This window comes from Phalacrocorax carbo, chromosome 8 (genome assembly GCF_963921805.1).
Source record: "Phalacrocorax carbo chromosome 8, bPhaCar2.1, whole genome shotgun sequence".
In the NCBI taxonomy this organism is placed as follows: Eukaryota; Metazoa; Chordata; class Aves; order Suliformes; family Phalacrocoracidae; genus Phalacrocorax; species Phalacrocorax carbo.
The window spans coordinates 629448-654545 of record NC_087520.1 but is presented as its reverse complement, the minus strand read 5'-3'; the positions used below and the strand labels follow the sequence as shown (position 1 = coordinate 654545).

General features: G+C 56.0%; 1 protein-coding gene across 3 annotated transcripts in view; it reads right to left on the bottom strand.

Annotated features, from left to right (window-relative positions):
- Positions 1–25098, bottom strand: part of PPP2R2B (protein phosphatase 2 regulatory subunit Bbeta) — a 114765-nt gene that overhangs the window by 3323 nt on the left and 86344 nt on the right. For all 3 annotated transcript variants that reach the window (XM_064458204.1, XM_064458205.1, XM_064458206.1), the window contains 5 exons: positions 24250–24415; positions 21760–21872; positions 10533–10710; positions 7754–7918; positions 231–400 (listed from right to left, as the gene is read on the bottom strand). In XM_064458204.1, the coding sequence (XP_064314274.1) occupies positions 231–400; positions 7754–7918; positions 10533–10710; positions 21760–21872; positions 24250–24415 (792 nt within the window). The remainder of the gene's footprint in view (positions 1–230; positions 401–7753; positions 7919–10532; positions 10711–21759; positions 21873–24249; positions 24416–25098) is intronic.

Below are 25098 nucleotides of genomic sequence, written 5' to 3'. Positions count from 1 at the left end.
CCCTCCAGCACCTGAGCTTCCCCTCCCCACCCGCACCCAACCTGGGGATGCGGGTTACAATTCACCAGGCTGCTCGAGCCCACATTTAACAGTTCTTCGTCTCCTTTCCATGATTTAATGGCATGACACTGCCATCCGTCAGGTTCGTACCCGTCCCCGCTGCCGCCAGACAGGGCTCGGAGCACCGTTCGGGCAGAAGCACTGCGGGAGCCCAGCCGTGCCACACTCACCTGGTAGGTCTCGATGGGCCGGTTCTCCATGTTCAGGTCCCACACCTTGACAGTGAGATAGTCCCGGGTCATGATATACCTCCCACTGTGGCTGAATTTGACATCGGAGATTGAGGAGATGATCTCAGAAAAAAACGACCGGTTACTTGGGTCTTCGGGCTCTTCAAAAACTGCAGAATAGGAGGACAAGCCCCGGCATCAGCGGAGGCAGGAGCTCCCTGTCGCCGGGCCAGGGACCTGCCACCCTGCCCCGGCACCGCAGGACGCTCCCAGGAGGGGAGCGGGCATCCCCGGAGCCACGCTGCCTCATGGCAAAGGAGACTCCAGTTGGGCTGTGGAGACCAACAGATGGCTCCGAGCTGGCGTCCCAGGGAGCCACCACCAATGCCCAAACCCCCCCCGGCCCCAGAGCCACTCGCCCCGCTCCGCCAAGCAGAGGCACCCACGTCCCTGCAGGACGTCACCGCAGCGGGCTGGGCGAACGTGCCTCACTTCTGGGTTTGGCCTCGACCGTACAAATGTCCGTATTTGAAGGATTTTTACTTGGCACAATTGCAGCTCCTTTGTTTTTATGTGTACAATAAGCAAGAAGGATCATCGGGGCCCAATCTATCAACAGCACCACAGAAACCCAGAAGATTTAGAGCCCTCCATGTCACTTCTGCTCTCTAGAAATCAACGTGCAGTGTAACTGAAAGTCAATGTAAATATTTTATAGCCACTGCGACCTACAGATTTAATCTGATCAGTCTTTGAATAAATCAGTTTGAACAGTTTGGAGACCGATGAAGTTCCAAATTAAATGTATTTACAAATTTGATTTCAAGGTAACATCAGCTGGGCAAGTACGGCTTTAAAAAACCATCACAGAGATGCATCAAGACAGATGATGCTGACGTGAGGACATCCTCTTTCCACCTCTACAGCCAGCTCTCCAGCGCAGCATTAGAAGATACTGCTGGGTAACATGGAGAAGCTCACACCGCTTCGCTTCTCTACTGGAGGGAAATCCAGTTGCCAGCCACGTCTGGCCAACCCTTGTCCCCAGCACTGCGGCTCCGCTACGAACCCTCTGCCGCAGTGGCTGCAGCCTCCGGCTCACCGGCGGCAGAGCAGGGATGTGCCGGCCCCGCGGTGCCCCGGAGGCATCGGGCCCGGCCCAACCCGCACCAAGCACCAGCGTTTGCTCAATTTTATCATCCCCTTGCTGAGCCCTGTGGTACCAGCGCCTGAACTCCTGCGTAGGGCGGAAAAAAAGTGCCTGAAGTGCCCGTATAAATGATCTCTCTACAAATCAGAAATGGCATTGCCCACAGCAGGACCCAGCTCTGGATCCTTTAATCACCAGCAGGAAACCTGATGACACGTCAGGCTTTTTTAGATAAGAAAAGCAACAGCAACAAGAGAAAATAAAGATCTGAGGCAGTCTGCGGAGAGCATCTGAATGCCGTGACTTGTCTTTGCTGTACTCATCACAGGCTTGCTCACACCAGGTTGGCTGCCTGCGGGAGGCTCCTTTAACGGCTGCATCGGTTCCGTCAGATGCCTCTATGTGAGCTTGTGTCGAGGCTGGAGGTGTTCGGTTTATTGTACAGGGCCAAGAGGAAATTACTGCTGATACTGTAGAAGATGTTGAATTGCAGTTCAACTATCGAACAGGACAGGCCTCAGAGAACGAACCCAAGAGCTGAGGCAGCACCGAGACGAGTCAGCCACGGTGAGACGCCTGCGGTACAAAGGCTGAGACCATCCGCCGCCGGGTACCGCATCCCCCGGCGCGGCACCGCACTGCCCGGCTCCCCGCCAGCACCCCGCTGCTCCCTCCCCCGGCAGCGCCCGTCCTCTGGGTCCTGCGCGAGCAGCAGCGGGGGAGCCGGCACCGAAGGGGAGCGCGGGCTGCAGCGATGCCGAGGAAGGGGCTGGGGCAGGGTTGAAGCATCAGCCCCAGCCCGGCGGGAGAGCAAGGGGGTCCTGTGCAACACCCCCTCTGTGCTGAGGACCTTGTGCACAGGGCGAGGAGGCAGGATCCATCCACGCACCCAGGCTAGTGCAGGATCCAGCCGTGCACAACACTCCAGCACAGGATCCACTCCCGTATGCAGCCCAGTGCAGAGGAGCTGCCAACTGTTTAAAATTCAGAGCAGCGAAGAGGTGAAGCCTGGTACAGGCTAACTGCATTTTCCCTGCACCAGCCTCCTTGCCCGCCCTACTAGGGCTTTGATACTGGAAAGCAAAAAAACCAGACCTACCAACGCAGAGAACAATCATTCAAATGACATTTCTGGAGACGACCTCCCTGAGCTGCTGCCTCCGTCCTTGCCCCACGCTGGAGCACCCCTCGGTCAGACGGACCTTCTGTCAGGGCAGCTTCAAAGCAAGTGGTTTATTTTTCACGCATCTATAAATTTAACCACTCATCAGTAGATTTAACACCAGTTCAAGTACTGTGCTTGCTTTCTCACTCCTCATTTAAACTCTTATGACGACAATCAGCAATGCAGACTGGGAAACCGAAGGCACAGCAAAGCTGCGCTGCACCATCACCAAGCCCAGGCTGGGGTCGTGGCTGTCACTCGGGTCCCTCTCTGGGCTCAGCCCCAACACCCGCCCTGTTAGAAGTGAATGATTCACCAGGTGGAATTTTGATTTCAGATGAAGACGAGAGTGTGTTGCAAAGGCGAACAGGTTTCCTGCTTTGCTGAATGAGCTCAGGGTGGCACAAGAGGCTTCTTCTTCACCCCCCTGGAGATTTTGCACAACCAACTAGTTAATTCTTAGCTTAAGGTCTTGCCAGGCGCATTATTTGGTGCAGCAGGACACTGTTAGGTCCTGCGAGGGGCCAGAGGAAGGAGAGGATCAGTTTCTGGGGGTGAGGCTACCAGCTCAGTTCTGCTCCAGCCAAAACCCGGGGCAATGAGAGCTCAGCTCGCCCTGCAGGTGCCCGGTGCTGCGCAGGACTGGCTTTGGCTACGCAAAATGAGTCTCCCAACGGGGAATCAGGTCTCTGTTCCCTACTTATATAACCTTTTTCCTCTATAAAAGGCCTAGCTGAAAAAATAGGTAAAGAGAACACACTGTTGGCAGGAACACGGGAGTGACTGTGTTTTGCTGGAGCCTGGTTTGGCTTTGCAGAGCTGGCACTCTTCAGTTTCATCCCTGCCCGTGCCAATGGCACGCGGCAGCCCGGGATACGTGGCTCAGAGCCTCTCCTCTGAGCTGGCAAAGGTGATTTCCACAGGTGAGGCCAAGCCTCGCCAGGTGTTTAGAGGCCACCCGCCAGCCAAGCGGCAGGGTCACCCACCAGCAAGGCCAGACCATCACCTGCCGGGACGCGGGCGGCAGGGCAGGCAGGCAGCTGCTGCGGGGAAAGCCCTCTGCTCGGCCGCAGCGCGCTGCAGACGGCCGCAGCGCGGGGAGGGTCTCCCCAAGCCCACATGTGCAGGTCGGCGAAGTTAATTTAGTCCAGATGTGGCCATTTTACCCCTCTACTCCCCTCTCTTTGGAAAGACAGCCCAGCTCCCCTCTCTCTCCTCCTCCTCTCTCCCTCTTTTGTGTAGCCAAGTTTTGGGTTGCACCAGACGAGGCTGCATTAAGTGGCTCGTCAGACAAAAGGCCTTTGCATGAATCAATCCGCAATCTGCGCGAGCGGGCGAGTCCTACGCGGTGGTTACTCCCTGCTGAGCTTTAGGCGTGTTACTGGGACTGGCCGTGAGCAAGCACGCTGTGGGTTTAACTGGTGGCTGTGATTCAGCACGGGTGTGTATTAACCTGTACGCGACAAACCCCCTGTGACAGTGCTTGGGCAAAGCCGTCGCCGCGGGCTCCCTCGCGCTCCCCTGCACCCCCGCGCCGGCGTCGGGGAGCGAGGGGGACGCACGCCACTCGTGTGCAAGGGGGCCCGTCTGGCCTGGGCACCAACAGCGATGGAGCCGCTCAGTGTAAACCCTGGGCGCGGCACCTGACCCATCCGGATTTCGGCTGAGGCTCCAGGAAATCTGGCAATAAAAAGGGGTCCCTGTGGAAACCTGGAAGCACGGCGGGACGGCGCTTGCATGGGCAAGCACACTAAGCCTCCACTTCTTCTCTTGCTGCAAATAAAAGTTCAAAACTCCACGGACAGGTCACCTAAGCACAAAATTAATCACGATCGTCACTGACAAAAAGCTAAGCTAGCACAGAGAACTGAGCTTTGCTTTATATTGGAAAAATCAACTCTGCAAGCTGCTCTCAGCCCAGAGGTGCAGGAGCCTTGTGACCGCAGGCTAAGGAGCACACGTTACTAGTCTGGTGCCAATTTCTCCCGTGGACTTAAGTGATTGACTTTCCTGCCTCATTCTCCCTGTCCGTAGTAAGGCAACAAAACGTGTTCCTCTCCCTCATGGATGAGGCACAGATTAACAAAGTGCTTCTGGCAGTGTGCTCTGAGCACCAGCACGGGCCCTGGCAGCTCAGGTGGAACGGGGGAGCTGCTGCTGTGGGGTGGCTGGACCCGGCTGTCCCCAGATGCTGCCAGCACCGTCCCCACGGCCACCGGGCAGCAGGGCCAGTCGCCCGCTCCTCTACGGGACGCCTGGACCCTCCCAGTCCTGGTGCTGGGAGCGACGGGGGCTCTGCCAGGACTGGGGTCACAGCACACAGGCAGTGCCACCCGGTCCCCGACAGCGGAGCGGAGCGGGTCTGAGAGCCAAAGCATGCGGCTGGGCAGGGGCTCGGGGGGCTGTATTTGCTTCCCGGCTGAAGGCTTTTGTGTGGCTTTGCTCCTGCTGCAGAAGCAGATCTGGGCTGCTGAGCTCACAGAAAGGATTTCTGAGCACTAATTCTCTGTTACACAAGCAGCCTATTTTCCTCTCACACTGAGCAGGAGCTGCCCTCCCCGTGCTGCCTCCTCCGCCAGCCCCCCTTCCCGAGCAGCCTTCACCAGCACCCCGAGACGGGCTGCACAGCCCACGGGGCGATGCTGCTCCTCGGGGACACCGGCGGCCCTTCCACCACGGAAAGCAGCAGCGATGCACAGCCTGGCTGGGGCTTCCTCCCTGGGGCTTCCCCGAAAGGCAGCAGTGCCTGCCCAAATACAGGGAGGGCGGGCTTGTTTTAGAAATGCATCTGCAATATCGGAGGGTAAAATCTGCCAGCTGACAGTTACCTTATCAAAGCAGCTTTGTGTGCTGCGTATTTCTAACCAAAGCCGAAACAGCTTTCAGCAAAGACTAAATGTTTGGTAGTGTTGCTGTTACGCACTCAGCAGTGAAGAGACAAGAATCCTGATCTAGCTGAAGCTGTCCCTGCTCACTGCAGGGGGGCTGGACGCGATGACCTCCGAAGGTGCCTTCCAACCCAAAGCACGCCATGATTCTAAGAAGGCAAAGGTCCCCCTTTGGGGAACAGGCTGCACTTCAAGCCTTTTGTTTCAGGAGTTTGGCAGGTACGATCAGAGGTGGCTCCTTAAAAAAAAAGAAGTGGAAAGCCCAAAGGCTTTTGCTAGGGAAATAACTGCAGTACCCCCAGCAGGGCCCCTCACCTTCCCATACGCTTTTCAAACAGCACTGCTTTTGCTGGTGTTACCAGCTGCTCCAGGAATCCCGATCTCCCCTTCGGCCTCCTGTGCTCCTTCGGACAAGGCACGCGATTTCTTCGCACGTGGGGTGCCGCGGTAGGTACCCCCTCGCTGCCCCTCTTCGCGTGGTAGCACACGGCTCTGCGCATCCCTGCGGAGCCGGCACTTCCAAATGGAAGCTGGTGGCCTCTCTTAGGCCGGCTACACGGCTGGAGGTAACGCGCCCAGCGTCACAGCCCGCAGGAGCCTCCAATAAAACGGGCAAACAAAATTTAATAGACGGAGCACATAAGTAAAAGCTGTCCCCGAGCAGCAAACCGCGTCTAGCTAAATAAACATGACTGGGATGTGCAGTGCTATCTTCTGCATTTTTATTAAATATTGACAGTTATTAAATGTCTCCGTTGGAGAATTCGCCTCCGAAAGCAAATGTTGCTTTTCATTTTGAACTCTGATGAACTGTCTCAATTTTGACTCACACATCTGCTGAACTGCAATTGACTGGGGCTGATGCTTCTGAGGGGTGGAGGGAAATCAATAACGAAATGTCACGGGAGAGGTCAAACCGAGCCGGGATTCACCGCCGGCCGGTGTGCTTGCCGAGGGCTGGAAGGACGCAGCAGTGCCCAAACAAAGGGAAATGCCGGGGAGGGCTTCTGCCGCTGAAGTGTCAGGAAAATGAATTTTGTTTGCTCCTTAATTGTATTCTGATTCTCAGCTGGGAGCCATCACTGTAGGACTGCAAGGCACGGTCGGGAAATGTAAGAAAGGAAGGTGTGTTTTGCTGAGGATTTAGGAAAACTACCATTCAGTATTTCCAAATCTCCAGCCAGTGATGTAAGGTTTCCTCTCCATCCACCTTACCCCAGTTAAAAACAGGTATCGGATTGCGGCCGCAGCTCACAAGCCCAGAAGCCCTAGCTGGTGTGTAATTCCCTATCGCCTCTAGGAAACCAAAATGCGAAACACACCCAGGTGCTCTCGGGGCGCAGGTTATTAGCACGGGGCTCCAGCAAGTTGCACCCGGTTTGTGCATCTTATTCTCGTAACATGATCACACTTTGAACACTGAAAATCTCCTTAATTTCCCACAAGATATTGGCCATTTTCTGAAGAAAACTCAGACAAGAACAGGAGACAGAGAGGTTTAGCTGTCCAGTCACACAGCACAGCGGCCCTCGCTTCTGCCATATTTCGCTGTCTTTAAGGCAGACACCAAACTCCTTTCGGTCTGTCCCATCTTTGTGTCTTATTTACAACCCTGTGCACGGCACAGAGCTGCTAGGGCACACAGAACAGCAACAGGTATTTACCAGCCCAGCCATAAATGCATTAGGTTTTTGTGCCAGTATTTTACTGAGTAGTTGCTGATAAGGGCAATGTTTCCAGTAACATCCTCCTGACACGTACAGGCTGAGCAGGAACCAGGCTTAGCTGGCTGCCTCTGCAGCAGCTCACGCATTGCATCAGCCCAGGGACGAGCTCCCTAGCTGCCCAGCTTATTCCAAATTGTAGGGAGGCTTTTCTGCACCTCCTGACCCCTGTGGCATCAACCACAGCTGACAAGAGGACATGGAGCTATTTGGACAAACGGCCTGAAGAAACACAGCACTCCCTGTCTTCGGGCATTGGCAGCTCCATCATCGCTGTGCACTGACACTCCAGTGACCCCCTGGACCCGCTGCTGCCGAAACATCACCATGGGGTTTTTTAACATGCTCCCCCAAAGGGTGTGGGGCCGGGACCCAGGGGAAGCTGCTCCTTTCGGGGACGGGCAGGACTGAGGGCAGGTGGCCATGGGAACACCCTGGGGCCGGCAGGACCGCAGCCTGGCACACCCGGAGGGAGGATGGGGCAAGGTGCCAGGGCAGACCTGAGCCCACGTTGGTCTCCACACTCCCTTTTTTGGGCTCTCTTAACCCAAAGGGGACGCCACGCCGGCCGTGCTGCCGGCGGGGGCTGTACTCACACTTGGCGTGGCGGTCGCAGAGGGCGGAGGTGCGCATGTCGCACAGCCGGATGGTGCCTTTGCTGCTGCTGTAGACGAACGTGTTGCAGTGGTGCGGGTGGAACTCGGCGGCCGTGATCACCTCCGTCAGCTCCTCCATGTTGGCTGGCTTGATGTCCACGATGTCTGGCAGGGTGAGTCAAGGAGCCCCACGTAGCCTGGCCCAGACCCTGCTCCTCCCGCGGATGTCTCTGGGCACCTGGGCTTCCCCTCACCCCATGCAATCCAGGTGTTCCCGGGAGAGCAGCACCATCCTGGGGCAGAACCGCAGCGCTGAGCCGGGACCAGCCAGAGCCAACGCAGGGGAAGGTTAATGTGTCGTGTTTTCTGTTCAGCCGGGGCCCGGAGCTCCGGTACCACAGCCTGGAGCCAAGACCTAACTCTGCCCATTCGTCCCGGGCCAGAGCAAACGTCTTCTCTTGCAGCGCCGGGGCATGGTGAGTAGTGCACCAAACATGACACGGAGGAAACAAAACCCAGAGCACGACGGCCAACCGAAAATCACCACAGCACAGGGGTGGCTGCTCTGGGACAGGTAATTTCCACAACATTTCACGCTTGGGCTCGGTGAAATGCTGGGTTGAAAACCAAGCCACAGACCCTGTCCCCAGGCCCCATGGATGGTGCCAGCAAGGACCAGCACAGCCCCACAGAGCATCCCGGTGCCGCAGGGGACGGCTGACAAGCGTCCGTCCCAGCCTGACACCAAGCCAGCGGTCACCAGTGGAAGCACTTTCCGATCTTACAGTGCAATCCAGACACCCAGCATGGGACAATTTCCCCACTGTGCGCAGGGGAAAAAGAACCAGCACCTTTCCTCACCCCCTGGAAAGCACATTAAGATCCTGCTGTTTCAAGCAAGACAGGAATTTAAAAAAAAAAAAAAAAAAGAAGATATGAGTTTCTCACCCGTGTGGGGTGTTTTACACCAACAAGCATTCCCGCAGAAGCTGCTGCAGTTCCCAGCCACCGAGTGGTTTCACAGCCCGGCCGTGCTGTGGGTCCGCAGCAGAACCGGGACCCCCGTCCCAGCCAGACCTGAACCCAGCGCACGGCCCTGGGGCGCAGCGAGGGCTCCCTCCCAGATTGCCGCAAGCCCGGGTGCATGGGTGTTTGTAAGGCACGCAGCCCGCAACGAGAAGCGGCCCAGGACCGCACGGCGTCACGCCGCCGCTGCACTCCCCACGGTTCTGCAGCGATCCTGCACTTGTGACCCGCAATAACCCCTCGCGGCGGCCCCGATGCTTTGCTCAGCAGAGGTTTCAAAACCCACCAAACCGTGCAAGTGGCTAAGTGACGTGAACAACAGAAGGAAATTCCAATCCATAGCACTGCCTGTTCTCAACTCTCAGGCAGGGACTGGACTTGTTTTTTATTGCCAAAAGTAACAGCCAGCAACGTGCTCCTCACCTGCCCGGGCAGGCAGGGGCTGCTGCCGCGGCCCTCCTCCCTGCCACGCCAGCGTCACCCGACGCCCCATCGGTGCCGGGCAGAGAGCCCGGTGGGGCTCAGCCAAATCGGGGACGCCCCAGGAAGGGGCTCCGAGGCACTGGGCAGAGAGGTGACACCGACACACCGGCAAGCTGGTGGGATGGGACATGTGAGTGGGCATCTCTCGTGGTGACGTTTCTCCATCGATTCTTAGCAAGCGTTTTGGGTGCTCCACTTGCACCTTGGCCAAACTCTGTCAGGCCATCTAAACTCCCTGAGGTCTTACCTGAATTTAGTACTCCTCACCTTCTTCCCTGAAATGCAACACACATTGCAGCCCTGCTCAACCGTACCCACTTCGCGCTCCCACCAGCCACACGCCTGTGACTGCCGAAATCCTCTCCAGCTGCCTGAATCTGCCACATGCCCTGGGGATTTCTCAGTAAGAAGCACTATATAAATATCACTGATGATTAGTGCCCTGTTGTTATTATTTCTGATGCGGCTGTTACAAGGGTGACTGGCACGACCTCATTTGTACAACTGTGACTGGCAGCCTGTCACCCTGCTGCAGGGTATAACGGAGGCTGCACGATTAATATTTCCTCTCTCCATCTTCCCCAAGGCATCTGTCTTCTCCATCACCCGTGGGCCCCCCTCCCTCCCACCCGCCCCACGCAGACCCTGCAGGCAAAACTCAAAGATGCGTCACCTACACCGGGAGGCGGGAGTCGCGACGCTGCCAGCTGAGCCCTGCGCCGTGGAGGCAGCGGCTCGGTGTGACAGCCAGCTGTGCCTGCCGGAGACGGCCCGGCGTCCCGCCAGCAGCACGGCGCAGCCCGGCAGCATGGGCAGAGATGAAATGGAAGTGCCTTGGTAATGACACCTGGGGATGGGATTTCAAGTTCTGCAGTTGGATGCATGGCGGACGGCACTATTTTGCACTCCCAAGCCCCTGCGAGCCCTTGCCAGAGGGTGAAGCGCCTGTACCTACAAACCATGACCAGGGTGCGGGGACGGGGCCAGGTGAGATGCTGCCCCACCTGCTCGGTCACCATCACCGCAGACACAGGCACGGCTCTGCTGCCTCCCACGGAGCCGGACCTCGCAGGTCCCCCCACCGCTGCTCACCTTCACCAAGGACCTGCGTCCCCGACCAGCTCTCTCGTTCTCCCACTGAGATTTGCACGTGTCTGGGCTCCCAGGGCTTTTACACCCCACCTGCCACCGAGGCACCTCCCTTATTGCTGCTCTTGGCTGGGCCGGGACAGTCCGAGGGGCCACAGGGGCAGCACGTGCCAAAGGATACTAAAACTTTGATTTGTGATTTCAAAGTTCCACAGGTTTATCCGCAGGTCGTCCGCCGACATGTAGGTCTCGTAGTCACTGTTGACGGAGATGGAGTTGATGTGGTAGGTATGCGCGTTGGCAAACACCCTCCGGGGGGTGGCCTCCACCATCAGGTCCATGGGCCGGAGCACGGGTACCTGCGGGACGGGAAGCAGAGCGTCAGCACCCAGGGACAGGGTCCGGCTGTCCCACCCGACCCACGCCGGCGCTCGGCAGGGAGGGATGCCCCCACGGCCACGGCGGGCGCCCGCACAGCTCCAGCTGGCAGCGCTCCATCGCACCCTCCGCGCTCTCACCAAGGAAACCTAACGCCTTTCTAAGTGTGTGAACAGAAGGACAAGCAGACACGAAAGCCTTTTACTTTTGAAAGAGGCACCAGTACGGTTAGATTGCGGTGAGGCAGCGAGAGCCCAGTTAAACCAGGCCTGGATGTCTGCTGCAGCAACCATTCCTTCTTTGAAAAAAATAAAAAACAAAACAAAAAAACCCCACTTCTGCCTTGTTTTGTCACTGTTAACTGGAATCTGAAATTCCTGGAGCATTTCTAACAGAAATACATTTCTCGAGAGTGCCAGGTCAGCACAGATTTTTCTTTTACCTTTTTTGCACTTGCTTCCCAGTGAAGCGACGGAGGTAAGAGATGAGAAGAGACAGGGAAAGGGAACGCACAGGGCAGGGACAGATGGAGGGACTAGAATCAAAGCTATACACATTTGCCTTTAGATTAATAAGCATAACTCATGTAGACATTGGGGGACGGAGAGATGCAGTAAGAACAGCATATGCAAGGAGGGGTGTAAGTAATAACTTCAGACATAACGCTCTTAAGGCAACTTAATACACGAGAAAGGTGTCAGTCTGTGCTCCCGTTTGCCAGTAAGCTAGTCCCTCAAGCTACTTCATTACCGTGTATATTATCTGTGTGCTGCCCAAAGAGATTTCCCATGGCTGCAGAGGTGGGGACGGGAGTGTGACAGCCAGCTCGAGTGACACTAGAGCACAGGGACTGCCAGCTCAGAGCCTGAGCTTAATGTGATGAGCCTGCCTGCTAATTCAGCCTGACACAGGCAATGATGCATCGTTTGCCGCTGAAGGACTCTGCTCAGCCATCTGGGGAGGGAGGCTCACGTTTTGCTCAGGGATTACAGGAACCGCCTGTCATTCAGACCGTCGGAAACATGACAGTTGTGCAAAGGGAAAGGGTTCAACAGTTACACCAGGCCTCGCCAGGCACAGAAATAAGCACAGCAGAGGCTTTGGCAGAGGATTTCACTCAGCGAGATGCCGCTGTGCAGCCTGACCGCACCTCGCGGTGAAAGCCCAGGCCAGCCCCTGTCCCCGACCGGAGCCCAGCGGCACGTGCTGCGGTGCGACGCAGGCAGGGGCATCCCGGGTCTGAGCCAGAGCGGCGTGGCCACCTGCAACCTCCAGCACCCCAGCACAATTCCCTGCCTGATTCTTACAGGGCAGCTGCTCACAGCCACGGAGCTAAGATAAACTCTTCAGCCAAGAAAACTCTCCACACAGTACTTCAGAGCCAAATGCTGGGGAGTTTTTTATGTCTGGAACTTGGTCCGTCACCAGGTAAAACCCCACGAGAGGAACAAACCTGGTCATCCGTGAGCATTTTGTTAAGGCAGGATTTTTTTATCCGCTACAGCGGCAAGAATCTGCACTGCAATATGGAAAACAGCAAGTGTCCATGCCAAGTTATCACCACATGCTGCGACCTTTTGCTTACGGGTATCAATAAGTAAACCTGAAAGCACTGACACTTTGAGGCAGGAGCAGCCAGGAGTGCGCTGGGAGCTCACAGCGGCTTGGGGATCTTGTCCCATGACAGCAGAAATCTTGCAGCGGAAGGCAAACCCCCATCGCAGGATGGCCAAGGGGAGCAGCTGCCCAGCGCAGGCTGGCCTCCAGCCTGGGCTTAATCTCTTCTCCGCTTAAGTCTGCCCTGAAGCCGGCTGGAAACATCACCACCGTGGAGGAGGCTGACGCGACGCCGTGGCGACGGCTTGACCCCGGTGCCGGCACTGACGCGCGCCCGCGCCGACACGCGAATCACAGGCAGAGCCACGGGACCGTTCTTGGCTGCGTCTTCCCTTCTGGGCTGCCCGGTCTCCAGCAGCGTCACTCCCAGCACCCCGGGGGCCCGGTCCAGCAGCTGACGGACACCCGCACTACATTTCCACTTCACATACAATAAAGGAGAAGAAAGGGTGGTCTGAGGGAAGACCCCGGGTGCCGCAGCCACGCCGTCCCAAGCCCAGCTGGGCAGCCCGGGAGCGGCTCAGGGTAGCAGCGGTCAGTGACGGTGAAGAGAAAGCGCCCAACAAATGGAGCAACGTGACAGCAACTGAAACTTGGTCTTTTTTTTTGAAGCATGCAGAATCCAAGCCAGCGTCTGCCTAAACCACCCGGCTCCCACCAGCATTGCCATGGCAATCCTCAGCAGCACAGAGACCTCCTCAGTGCATCCCGTCTTCAATTACGGAGCCAACCTGCAGGGCAGGCTCTGGTATTATATATAACCATTATTAAAAGGTAATTCAGTGTAACAAACCGCATCAAGTACATAGAAAGGCTGTCAAATAAAATAAACTCCTAATAAATTAAATTACTTTCTGTTTTCAGGAAGGGGGGGAACGCCAGTCATTTTTCATTTAAAACAAAATATGTCTTAATTTTTCTTTCTGCCTTTAGCAGGCACCCCCTGCAAAAGAGCCGGTCCCACTCATTCGAAGCGCACATGACACTCGATTTCTCTCTCCTTGTTTGGCGAAGGCTTCCCCTTTCTTGAGTTAATGAGGCACTAATCCTCCCTTGAGCTGTAAAATTCATTTTCTCCGTGGCTGGGGGGGGGAGGGAGCCGCATGCCCCGGCCCCTCCCCACCGCCGGTGCCGTGTTTCCCCCCGCCGCCTCCAGCCGCCGAGCGAAGGACCACGGCGCAGGGAACGCAGCGGCCGTAACTGCTGCCACCTCACTGCTCTGTCCCCTGTTCCCAGCAGGTTTCCCCCTTTCGCTGTCTGTCCCGTTGCGTGTCACCAAACGCTCTTGGCCCCCGGGGGAAGAGCTTCGTGTGGCAGAGCTGCTCCTCGTCTGCGGCGCTGTGATGGCTCTGGCCCGAGGAGGTGCACGGATTCAGCGCTTCTCAGGAAAACCGCGTCCTCTGCCCGCAGGTGCTGCGAGGCACGCAGCTTTTTCGACACACAAGTCAATATACAGGGGAAAAAGATCAAGGCCTCGGCTGCGGGGTGACGTGGTCACGCCACCTCTCACCGGCACAAGCCCGCTGTGCCGGGACACTGGGGTCAGCCCGGTGACACGAAACCCCAGCACAGGCAGCGGCGAGGTGGGACTCGACGACCTACACGCAAGGCGAAGGCGCTGCTGGGAATCCTTCTCACGGGACATGCTGGAGGCCAAAGATCCCTCAAGGGTGTGAGTTTGACGGGGCTGGCTCACGAAGGGAAAGCCCAGCGCACACAAGCGAAGCAGCAATGCTGCCTCTGGCCCAGAAAGCTGCTGCCGCACCCCAGCATCGCCCTGGTGCGGGTCCTGCGCCCCTGCACGGGCACGGGCAGACAGGGGAGAGGGCGACCGCAGACTTGCCAGCGTTGGGACCACGCACCCGCTCCTGTGTAATGCAGAAGGAGGCTTTGCTCTCAGTTGCCTCCATGGAAATCCTCTTAGCACAATGGAGCTGCACTGGACTTACACTGAGATACAAATCTTACCCAGAGTAGCAGCCATTAAAAAAAAAAAATCAATACATAATCCATTTAGGTCTATCCAGTCCCCACCCTGTCAGAGGTTACCAAGTCTCAGCACCAACGGCAGTCGAAGCTCTGCAACTACCCGCTACGTGCAGCGGGGCCGGCAGCAGGTCGGCCCGGCAGGGCAGCGGCTGTAGCGGCGACGGCAGAGCAGCCCCCACTGTGGCAGCGCTCGCATCTAACCGCGATGCTGTAAACCAGAGCTCTCCTCTCTGCTTTTGCACTTACAGCCAGACAAGCTCTTGCCTTCCCGGCACGAGCTGAGCGGCAGCTCCAGGCCAGGGCGGCCACCCAGGCGTACCCCCGGCCCCCGCCAGCCCACCCGCCCCCCGCGAGCGCTGCCTGGCGCACCGTTTGCTCCGCAGCCTCGCGCAGCCTCGGCGCGCTGGTAGGATTTGGCCAAGTGGGATTAGTCACAGCCAAAGCCCAGATTAACCCTAGCCTTGGTTTGCAAGAAGGAAAACGCAATCGGGTTCCTGGCAAATCAGAGAGCAGAGCTGGCTGCCCGGGGATAAATCTGGCGAGGTTCTTCACCTGCTCCAGCAGCCTGGCGCCTCTGAATGTGCTCCCCGATGTTTATTTCTTACCTACAAAAGGCGTATTCTGTAACTGGCCAACGCCGCCCGCAGATTAATATTTTGCAGACAAAATGTGCATCAAACACTATTTTCATGGCAGACTGACAATTTCATGCTCTTCAGGATTTTGTCATATCGGCCCTTCCCCACGTAGCGTAGAGGTACCTTCCTGTGGGAGGATAAACCCGCTATCTCATTACTGGTCCATGTAGCTGACAGAGCTTGTGGTTTCATCTCTTTTCCCTAGCCATTTCCCTCCCTGCTAAGCATCACACTAACACCGTTTCTTCTGTTTCCTATTACTGAGCCTTTTTTCACAGAACGAAATGCAGGCACAGACTTGCCATCGGAAGATCCACCTTCACGTGTGCACATCCAAAGGGTGCAGGCTGCCCCAAAGGGGTCTGGACCCCAGCTGGGGGGCCAGGAGCCGCGGGAGGACCACGGACACCGGGTCTGCAGGAGGACGGTGCAGCCAGCACTGCGGCACCGGAGCGGGAGCGCGCGCTGCCCATCAGACCTGCCAGCCAGAGCCGCGTCCAGCTTCTCGGCGACCGCCCTGCCACGGAGGCTGCTGGCACACCGGCAGGCGCCCCGCGCACACCCGCAGCTGCAGGTGTCGGAGCTGGAGGAGGAGAAGGTGCAACACCCTACCTGGCTGCGTGCCGAGCCCCCACCGCGCCGGGGGAGCGGGCAAGGGCCGCAGGAGCAGGCGGCGGGTCCCTGCACCGCCCGCCCCGCGCCCCGTCCCGGAGCCCCCAGCCCTGCGGGAGGGCAGAAGCGGGGCTATCGTCCTTCTGTCCCCACTTGGACGCCCCGGCAGAAGCCAACGAGAGCAATTTGTGGGTCGGGGGTCCCAGCTGCAACGGGGGCTGAGTCGCAGGAGCGTCTGCTGGGCTCTGCTCCATCGGCACCGAGGAGCCAAGCTCACAGCCTGAAGTTCATCCACGTGGGCCAACTGTTGGGGCCACCAACACAAATACCCCCCCTAAAAATCCAGGGCCAGTTCACAATGGGTTTTCAGCACAAGGCCGAGCATTGACTGCAAGTGTCGTTCCACATATGGCCCAAATTATCCCAGATTTCCTGTTCTTTGTGTATTTTTATAACATGATAGTATTTTTTTGTTTGTTTGTAACTGAGAATTTGTCCTAGTTCAGTTATTACACTCCAGGATTACTTTTACCATCTGTATGTAAATTCTGAAATAAGTCTGCAGAAACCTCAAAGAACAAACAGAACATTTTTCGTATCTGAAGTTAAAAACGCTGAACTCTTCATGCCAATCTCATCAGAATTGCATTCTCCTTAAAGACGTGATTGTTTGAAAAGGTATTTTTAAACTTATTGCTCCCGCTGAAAAAGTGCCAGTGTCAGTAAAATCCCACCTAGCAGTTTACAGTTTTCTTACTTTTCCTGGGAGAAGTGTGCAGAAGCACAGCCATGTTACCAAACACAAATTCAAAGCAATCCAAACCTGTTTGACAATGCTGCCCGGCACATTGTTTTTACAGTACGTCTAGACACAGATACCAGCAGTGTAATGCCGTGGAAGAAGAGATGAAAAAAAAATATCTGAAAAGTCAGTCTGGTCATCGGCATTTCAAGGTGAGTTTAGAAATATCAAAAGGATGAATAATGAGTTTTCACCAGAAAGGAGAGAGTTCAATGCATGACCTGGGAAAAGCAAAAAAATGAGAAAGGCAGCGGCAAAAGAGGCTCCTTCGTTTCTTCTCAAGCATCTGCAGAATGCAGCAGGCAGAGGCGCAGGCAGCGCCTGCGAGCGCCCGTCCCCCGGGGAACCACCGTTACCCCCACGGCGGCTTCGGAGCCCGAGCCCTGCAGGCTGGCCGTGCCTCAGCGGGAGACCGAGCCAAGCCCGCCCTTCCTCACACAGGGTGCTCTTCAAGAGCGACGAAACCCAGGCGCCTCCAAGCCAGGAACCCCCCAGGTCCCCAGCACGCCCCAGACCAGCACGCCGGCCTCCCAGGGGCGGCACCGAGTGGCGGTGAGCCCAGGGCTGCCCTGCGCAGGCAGAGGGGCCAGGCTGCCAAAGGGCAGCCAAGCTTGCAAGTATTACACATTGAGCGGCTTTAGAGCAATGTAAGTGACTAATGAAAATGGGAAAATCCTTTTTTTTTTTTTAATTTCTGTGGCAATGGTCTGATGACGATCATTTGAAATTGATTAGTTCTGCCATGTGCACTTTATAGCCAAAAAAAAAAGCCAAATGTTTCACGTTACCTTGTCATTTAAACGGTAATGATTTGGAGAATGTGTACAAGGACAAGACAGACAAATCCCTTTGCTGGGGCAGAAATGCAGCAGCGCAGCAGTCCTTCTCCGAAGCATCCCCCATCCCTTTCCCTCTCCTGCCCTGCGGCTGCCCGTCAGGTGCACTGGATGCAGCAGCAACGCAGCACAGCCTCCCTAGGGAGCTGCGCCCAGGGGCCGAGAAATCTGAGTGCTCTGGCAAAACGGGAGATATAGAACAGAATTTATTTTGCTGGAATTGAGAGAGTGCAGTGGTAACTCTTAGTGAGAGGGAGATCCGTGACAGCTCAAAACACCAAGAACCGGGCACATCAAGGCACCTGCCCATGGCACCCACGTCGCGTTTGGCCTGGGAGGGTCATTCCTCACCCAGGGAGGTGTCCAGGGGAGACCACAGAAAACCACCTTCTGTACCACGGCCACGTCCTGAGTCCTTAACAACCCGCGTGAGACGCGGCCCTGCCGCCAGAGGAACTGGTCCCCGGGCTCGTTAGGTGCACACCAGCCAGTTCGCAGAGTGCTTCCGTACTTACTAAAGTGCTTGGGACAGAGACCAGCTGCCCGGGGCAGGGGAAGTTGTTCCCAAATGGTATCTGAGCTCCCCTGGGTTTCCCTGGGACAGAAGAGGGGAGGCAGCAGCAGGACCTCCCGAGAGCCCCTGGGAGCAGGAGCAGGGGACGCGGTAGAGTAAGAAATCCCAGCCTGGCCTGAGAACGTGCAGCGGCCTGATACAAGAACACCCTTCAGCAGCAGCAGCCTCCACCCGGCACATCGGGGAGGCAGACAGCCGTCCCCGTGGCACCCGGAGCTCAGGCGTTACGTGCCAAGGCAGCGTTGGCAGCACAGCCTGCTGCCGCTTCGTCTCTTTAAACAGCATAAATATCGGACCCTCTCTATAGCAAAGGGCGGCCCAGGAGCTGCCTCTCCTGGCCGGTTCCCCCGGTTTTGCTCCTCAGAAAGAAGCACAGGCAGCATCTTGCCCCACACAGCACCCGGGTGCCCGCAGCCTCCTCCTCCCCCTGCGGTGGCACGATGCGCACCGGCGTTTCACCGCTGCCTGACTTGCACTGCAAGGGATCGAAGCAAGGACATTCTCTGTTTAAAAAGATGTAAGCCCTGGATATTATTTGTGTTAATTATTTCCTGCACACATCCCACAGCGTAGGTATGGCTGTACACGGAGCAGCACTCGAGCTCACGGAGGCTGTTAAATGAGGCCGAAGGGCTGTAGCTATTAGTCTGGGGGCTATCCAAATAAGCAGAGCTCTTCTAATGACAGCAAAAGCCTTACTTTATAGCCTGAGCAGAGTTAAATATTCCTTTTGGACTATGTGGGTTAGAAACTCCTCAGAGAACAATGCTCATCAAGTACATTTAAGCCATTATGACAAATAGGTAAGAGATGATTGCAGCAAGGTGGTTTTAAAACCCTTCTTCACTTGTCTGTGGTTGAAAGTTAAACTGTGCATGGATGCCGTTTTACTCCAAAGCGTGAGTATCACAGGACAATTAAACGTCAAAGATACACCAAGCTGCAGCAAAACGGTTACGGCTATGTAAATACCTGTCTAAGTAAAATCATCAAAACATTAGATAAAACCAGGGCTGGCGGAAGACTCCTCAATCTTCCGTCCTCAGGGACAGCAGGCATTGCGCAGGCAGATACTAATAACCATAATACTGAGCGCTCACGTCGTGTTTTACCTCTTCCCGTTGCTGTGAAGCAGGAGCCGTACGCTCCTGCAGGGCTGCTCCCCGGAAAGCAGGGAATCACAGCGCCCTATCTCACAGCACAAGGGAAGACACCCAAGTAGCAAACTCCTCCAGCCATATGGCATCAAGCTGCTACCAGGAATAAAGGAACTGAAAGTAAAACGAAGGCTGAAACTTTCGAGGCAGACAGTGGCCTCCAATAAGTAGGGCCCAGTTCTCCGATATCTCAGTAGGACTTTCTACAGGGGAAAAAAACTCAGAGCTCCCTCCTTCCAGTGACCGCTGCCACCTCCATCCACCCCGGCAGTTCAGGGGCGCTCCCAGGGTCAGCAGGGGTGGAGCAGGTGGGTGCCTGGAGGGATGGGCTGGCTGCCCCCACCCCAACCATGGCCCCCGTACGCTGCGGGGCTGACCCACATCCTTGGGAAATCGTTGGCACTGCCCAGGGCTGGGCACTGCACTCCCCCGGCACCGGCCACGCTGGCATCACCTCTGTGTCCCTGCCCCTCCTCAGGGACACCCCGCCGGGCACGAGCAGTGATGGACGGGCCGGATGGTGTAAATTCAGGTTGAGCGCTTGCAAAAACACCTGGGTTAATTTTCAGCTCCACTTCAGCGCTGCGGTCGCCAATTCGAGCACCGGGATGGGGTGAAATGCAATCAGCTCACGCCGACGATCAATAGCGAAGAGAAGCCCGACGATTATTTATTTATTTTCATAACCACATCGCCCGTGCGCCCCGCCGAGGCACCATTACCCTCATCGCGGGCTCCGATCGATCGACGGCCGCTTCCCGCTGGTGCGGCGGGAGCAGGCGGGGGAGCGCAAATGCAGGAGCAGGAGGGGAGCCCAGCCCGCCCGCTCGGCACTCCTGGGTCCACCCTGCGCCCACCCCCAAGCAAACGCACACAGGCTACGTGTTCTTCCCACCCCAGCGTCTGTAACAGGGGTAAGAGAAGGAGGACGAGCAGCTAAATGACAGCGTTAAGCCCCCGGGCACACGCGGCACTGCAAAGCCAACGTGAGCGGGGAGCCCACCAGCGGGCGTGGGGCACACGTCTCCCCGTGCTCCCCACGCCCGCCAGCGCAAGCCTGACGGCCACCACAGGCAACACGGATGTCAGGAACCCTACAGAGCTGATAGCCAGGTCAAACCCAGTAGATAAACATGCATTTTCACATTTATCCCGGACACAAGTTGCTTCGCTTCACCCAGAAATTCAATGTTCTTAAAGAATACACTAGAAATAAAAATTAATCAATATTCAGAAATTGCTCCTTTGAGACTGCTGACCTTGCGTTTGCTGTTTTGTGCGGTTTCCCACGGTGTGTTGGGGTGCACAGGAGGCCCCTGGACACGGGGCCGATGCCGACAGGCGCCCGTGCGCAGGCACCGAGGCGGCAGACCTGGGTGAAACCGTGACCTGCATTTCCTCAACAAGCCCAGGGCTTTTCCAGTGTGTTCAGCCAGAGGAGGAACCATTAACTGGAGTAACGGCCCTTTGCACAGCCATCTTTTTAAAACCTGCCTCCCAGCCCTGCAGAGGGTTGATAACCCCAGCTCCAACATCCAGATCCCGAGCAAACTCCTCCAACGGGCTGCCTGGGTGACGGCGTATTAGGCTGGAAATGCTGCCTGAAACATGACAGCAGATACATATATACATGAAATAAAATGTTTTCTTGCTCAGGAAAGAAAAATGCCTGCCAGCCACCAGGAGCAACTCAGTACGGAGACGAGAATTAACTACCTGTCTGGGGTTCTCAATGGCTTCATCTGCAGTGGAACTGGAAGCCATAAAAGTGAGCCAAGGGTAATCATAGCAACAATTTTCTATATATAAATATAAAACCCCCAAGTACTCAAAATGCGAATTCTGACAGGATGTTAATAAATTACAAGCTAGTCTGGACTGATTAATGTCATGACACAATTACTGCATACTTGGCATTTCTAGGCCTACGGGTTAAAGGAGTTATTGTCTGTTTCTGCTCTAATATCAAGCAGAGGGGAGCACAGCTTCTCCCCGTTTGCAGAGAGGCACGCTGCTCGCTGCTGGGGGGGCCAAGGGACCTGCTCCCGCAGAGGTCAGCCCACACGCTCGGGGTCGCCGGCGCTGCCTGCACCCGCTGCCGGAACTCCCTGGGGCACGGGGTGAGCTCTGATTGAATTAACAGGGCACGCACGGCCTCGGGCCAGAGCTGGCTCTTTATATGCAAATTAAAGATCATAAGCAGCTATCCCAGGGCAGCACTGGGGGAAGAGCAAATTTGCAGGCGCTGCCGGCCAGGTGCCCTCCCGGGACAGACACACTCCCAGGGCACAGGGGCGTCTGCTTTAATGGGGTCTGTGCATCCATCCCCCTTTCAGTAAATGGAAAACATAGCCTTAGGTGTTTACATTTGATTCAGGAGGCTGGTTTTAATCTCCTTAGGCTGGGAGGAAAACTCATTTAGAGGACGTACTTATGCTTCCAAAGCGTAAGTTGCTATTGCGAACGCACTAAGAAGGGAGAGCTCATTAACTGCCTCCTGGCCAGGACGGGCATGCAAGGCAGTGCCGCAGCAGCACCGCGGCACTGGGGTACCCGACGGAGACGCAACGCAGCGCTTCACGGCACGCCAGCCCAGAGTCGGCGCAGCCCCCTCCTCCGCGCCCACACACCAGCCAAAGCACTGGCCTCTGAGACAAGGCGCGCCCCCCCCCCCCCTCCAACATCGACCTGCTGCGTCAGGAGGGCTTTACCAGTAACGTGGCACACAGGTGACGCCGGCAGCGATTTTCATCCAGGACCGTGAGAGGAAAGGCTCCTTGGCAGCCTTGGCCTCCCTGCACTCACCCGTAGCATGGTGATCATGGAGGGGTCTCGGAGACGGCCATCCTCATCCTTGAGATTGTATCCCTCCGGTCTCTTGTCCCGCTCGCTGACCTTCCATAGCTTCACAGTCTTATCTGGGGGGCAGGAGGGAGGAGAGCGTTACGGCTGGCTGCTCCCCCAGCCGCCCACCCACCACGCCAAGGCCGCACAGCCGGTTTAACAGTGAGAAGCCTGCTGCGTCCCCACCTGCAACTTGCTGAAAGCAGTTACGGAAGATGTACCTGCCACCACAGCGCTTTATCCCAGAGCCCTGCTTTCCCTGCTCCTGCCGGACAACTGCCAGTGCGTTTATTGCAGATGTAAGGAGATGGCTGAACAACAGAACCATTGCATTAATGGAGAAATAATAGGAGAAGTGATTTCCCAGGGCTCAGAACCTCAGAGGTCATGCCCTGAAAGCTGCCGTTCAATATATCGAGTGACAGGGCCGAGTTACCCCCAGAGGAGGTGACGAGGTGCTGGCGCCAGGACGGGGCAGCGCACGGAGGCTGGACCCGACGTTCGTCCCAGCAAGGGCCCAGTGCCACAGGCAGCTGCTCGGCTCCCCCCGCCCTCGCACGCTCGTGCACGCACACGGGCACGCCCCCCCTTCCCCACACCTGCACACCCACTGGAAAGCCAGCCAAGGGCAGGCTCCCACATAAGATTTTTTTCCTCCTACGTTTCCCAGCTCATGTTGGCAGCTATCCAGGGGCCACCATTACTTTTTCAGAGGAATTTCCAAATGAATTTAGCTTCTAGTAGTTGGAAATGTGTTAAATAGCAAGGATGTGGCAGCTCTCCTAATTCTGTCCCTGCTCGCTGCTCTACTTCTCCTCCTCTTTGACTCTTGTGCTGCAAACACCCCTGGCCATCCCTGCCCACCCCCAGCGCTGAGGAGCTGCCTTCCACGCTCCAGCCCCACGCTGGCCCCGCGAGGAAACACGAGCGGAGGGATGGGGACGCCCGAGGGTGGCTCCAGCTGCGTGTCACCCTGCAGGCGCTGGGAGCAGGCGCTGGGAGCAGGCGCTGGGAGCAGGCGCTGGGAGCAGGCGCTGGGAGCTCTGCACAGCTTTAAAGCTCACCAGGCTCAGTGTGCCACTAGGTAAATAGTTCTGCTTCCAGCAGAGTTCAGGCAGAAATCTAGAGTGCAACGAGGGGCGCAGAGCAACGGGCGACTCGAGGCTCCAGCAAGCTGGCTGGTACAACAGCACTGCGAAGGAGCAAGGCATGGGCGGGGGGGAGCTGTCCCTGACAGCTCCCCGAAGGAGGCAAAACGGTGCCTGTAACTCACTCAAAAGTCATCCTGTCCTTCCTCACCCAGAAACTGCACAGAGCCCGGCATTTACCATGGACCGGAGGCAGCTCTGAACCCCCCGGCAGCTCCCCATCCCCTCCTGGCGTGTCCCACCCTCCCTGTGCCACGAAAGCCCCAGGGGAAGGAGCCCCAGGAACACGTGGTTTTATTCTGAATAATGGTGTTTTCTTTCCTCTCTCCTGGCAGAGACTGTATCAGTAGTTTATCATCACTTCCACCAGGTTTCATACACAACTGTATCATCCATCTTAATTTTCTCCTTTACATGGCAATTCCAATAGAGTGCCATTAATTTTGGTTTTATTAACCTGCTTTACTTCAGGGGGTTTCTATATATAATGTTAGTTTAACAGTAAGAACAAAAAGAAACAGCGTAACACAGGAGTATTTCTAAAAGAATCATTTTGATAACCTGCTAGCATATGAAACACCATCCCAAATGGAAAGATAATATCCCTGTTAATCAAAAAACTATTTAAAAACTCAATTAACAGAACATTATGCTTGATAATTAATCTTCATTGCATTTCAATGATTCTCCCCCCAAATGAGTTTAATAAGTCTTTGAATTTTATTACAATGATCAATAGAGTCAATTCTATAATACAAAGTAAGTTGGTTATGGAAGATAATTAGACCCCTCCTCTTCCCCTGAAGTAATTAAGTCACATCCATCTTAAGGTTCCATTCATCCCAAGTAATATTCCTGGACCCTCCTGATATTTATCTGAATGTACTATGGAACTGCTGAGCTGAACGCAGCTGCAAATTGAAACAAATCAGCTGCAGGTTTTCTTTAATAAAAAAAAAAAAAGGAAAAAAACCCCAAGCTCCCAAGATCAAAAAAACCCAACAAAACTAAAAAGTTGTCAGCAGGGGGAAGAGACACCCTCCCTTGCAGGGAGCAGAGGCTGTGAAATAAGGACGAAGCCCCGTGCACAGGAACTGAGCTCTGCCAGACAGTTCTGGCCAGGTTCCTGCGCCCCTGTGACACCGTGTTACCCTGAAGGGAGTCAACATTTTTTTAACGTATATTTTTCCCAAAGAAACACTTCAGAGAAGGCCCCGTCTGGCTGTCGGGGCCCAGGGATCCGAGGCGGTGGGCAGCAGGGCCGGTGCTTGCCCAGCCGGTCCGGCTGCCCGCGGCCACGTACCGTTGGTGGAGAGCAGGAAATAGGCTGCATTTTGCTGCGGGAGCCATCGTATCTTATTGATCTTCTCCTCTATCTCCAGACTCTTCAGGTAATCGAACTCCGGCTCATGGCTCTGGAAGGTGCTGTAGACATTGTACTCTCCCCTGCGATGGGGCTGGTTTTTGCTCTGCAGGAAGGGGAACACAGAGGAGTTCGAGGCACAGAGCGCAAGAGAATATTTTCTGTTGACTCTGTGGTTCTCTAAGGTTTGTTAAGCGATGGCGAGCACCCGGTGACGCAGCGCGGGTCTGATGCCAAGGCACGGCCTCTCCTGGCGCGGCGGCTCCCGCACGCTGGCGTGCGCAGCGGGGACGGCGCGGGGACGGGGCCCACCGCGCTGGCTGTCCCCGGAGAGCGGCTGGGACCGAGCGCCAGCCCCTGCCGGGAGCCGAACCCAGCCTCGGAGGAGCCGCTGGCACCACGCTTCCTGCACAGGACGAGCAGCCTTTGCCCCACGGGTGCACAAACATGAAGCAAGAACAAAGCGCCCAAGAAAAGGACACAATCTGCAGGAACTGATGCTGCGTGCCATGGCTCAGACTCGTGAGGCGTCGCGTATCTGCAAATCCCATGCGGTGAACCACCCAGCACCAGCCTCTGAACGGGGCTGAGGTAATTAAACAAAAACTATCGCAGAGATGAACTTCACACACACAAATGATTCATTTGAGCTGCGAAGCCCCACTTGTCCCCTGGAGCACAGTCCTGCTCCAAAGCAGGACTTGAACAGAATACATCCATTGTGACATTAGGAAGCTTAAAGTTCAAGAAAAGCAGCGGAATAATAAAATGAGAGAGAAATGAGAAATG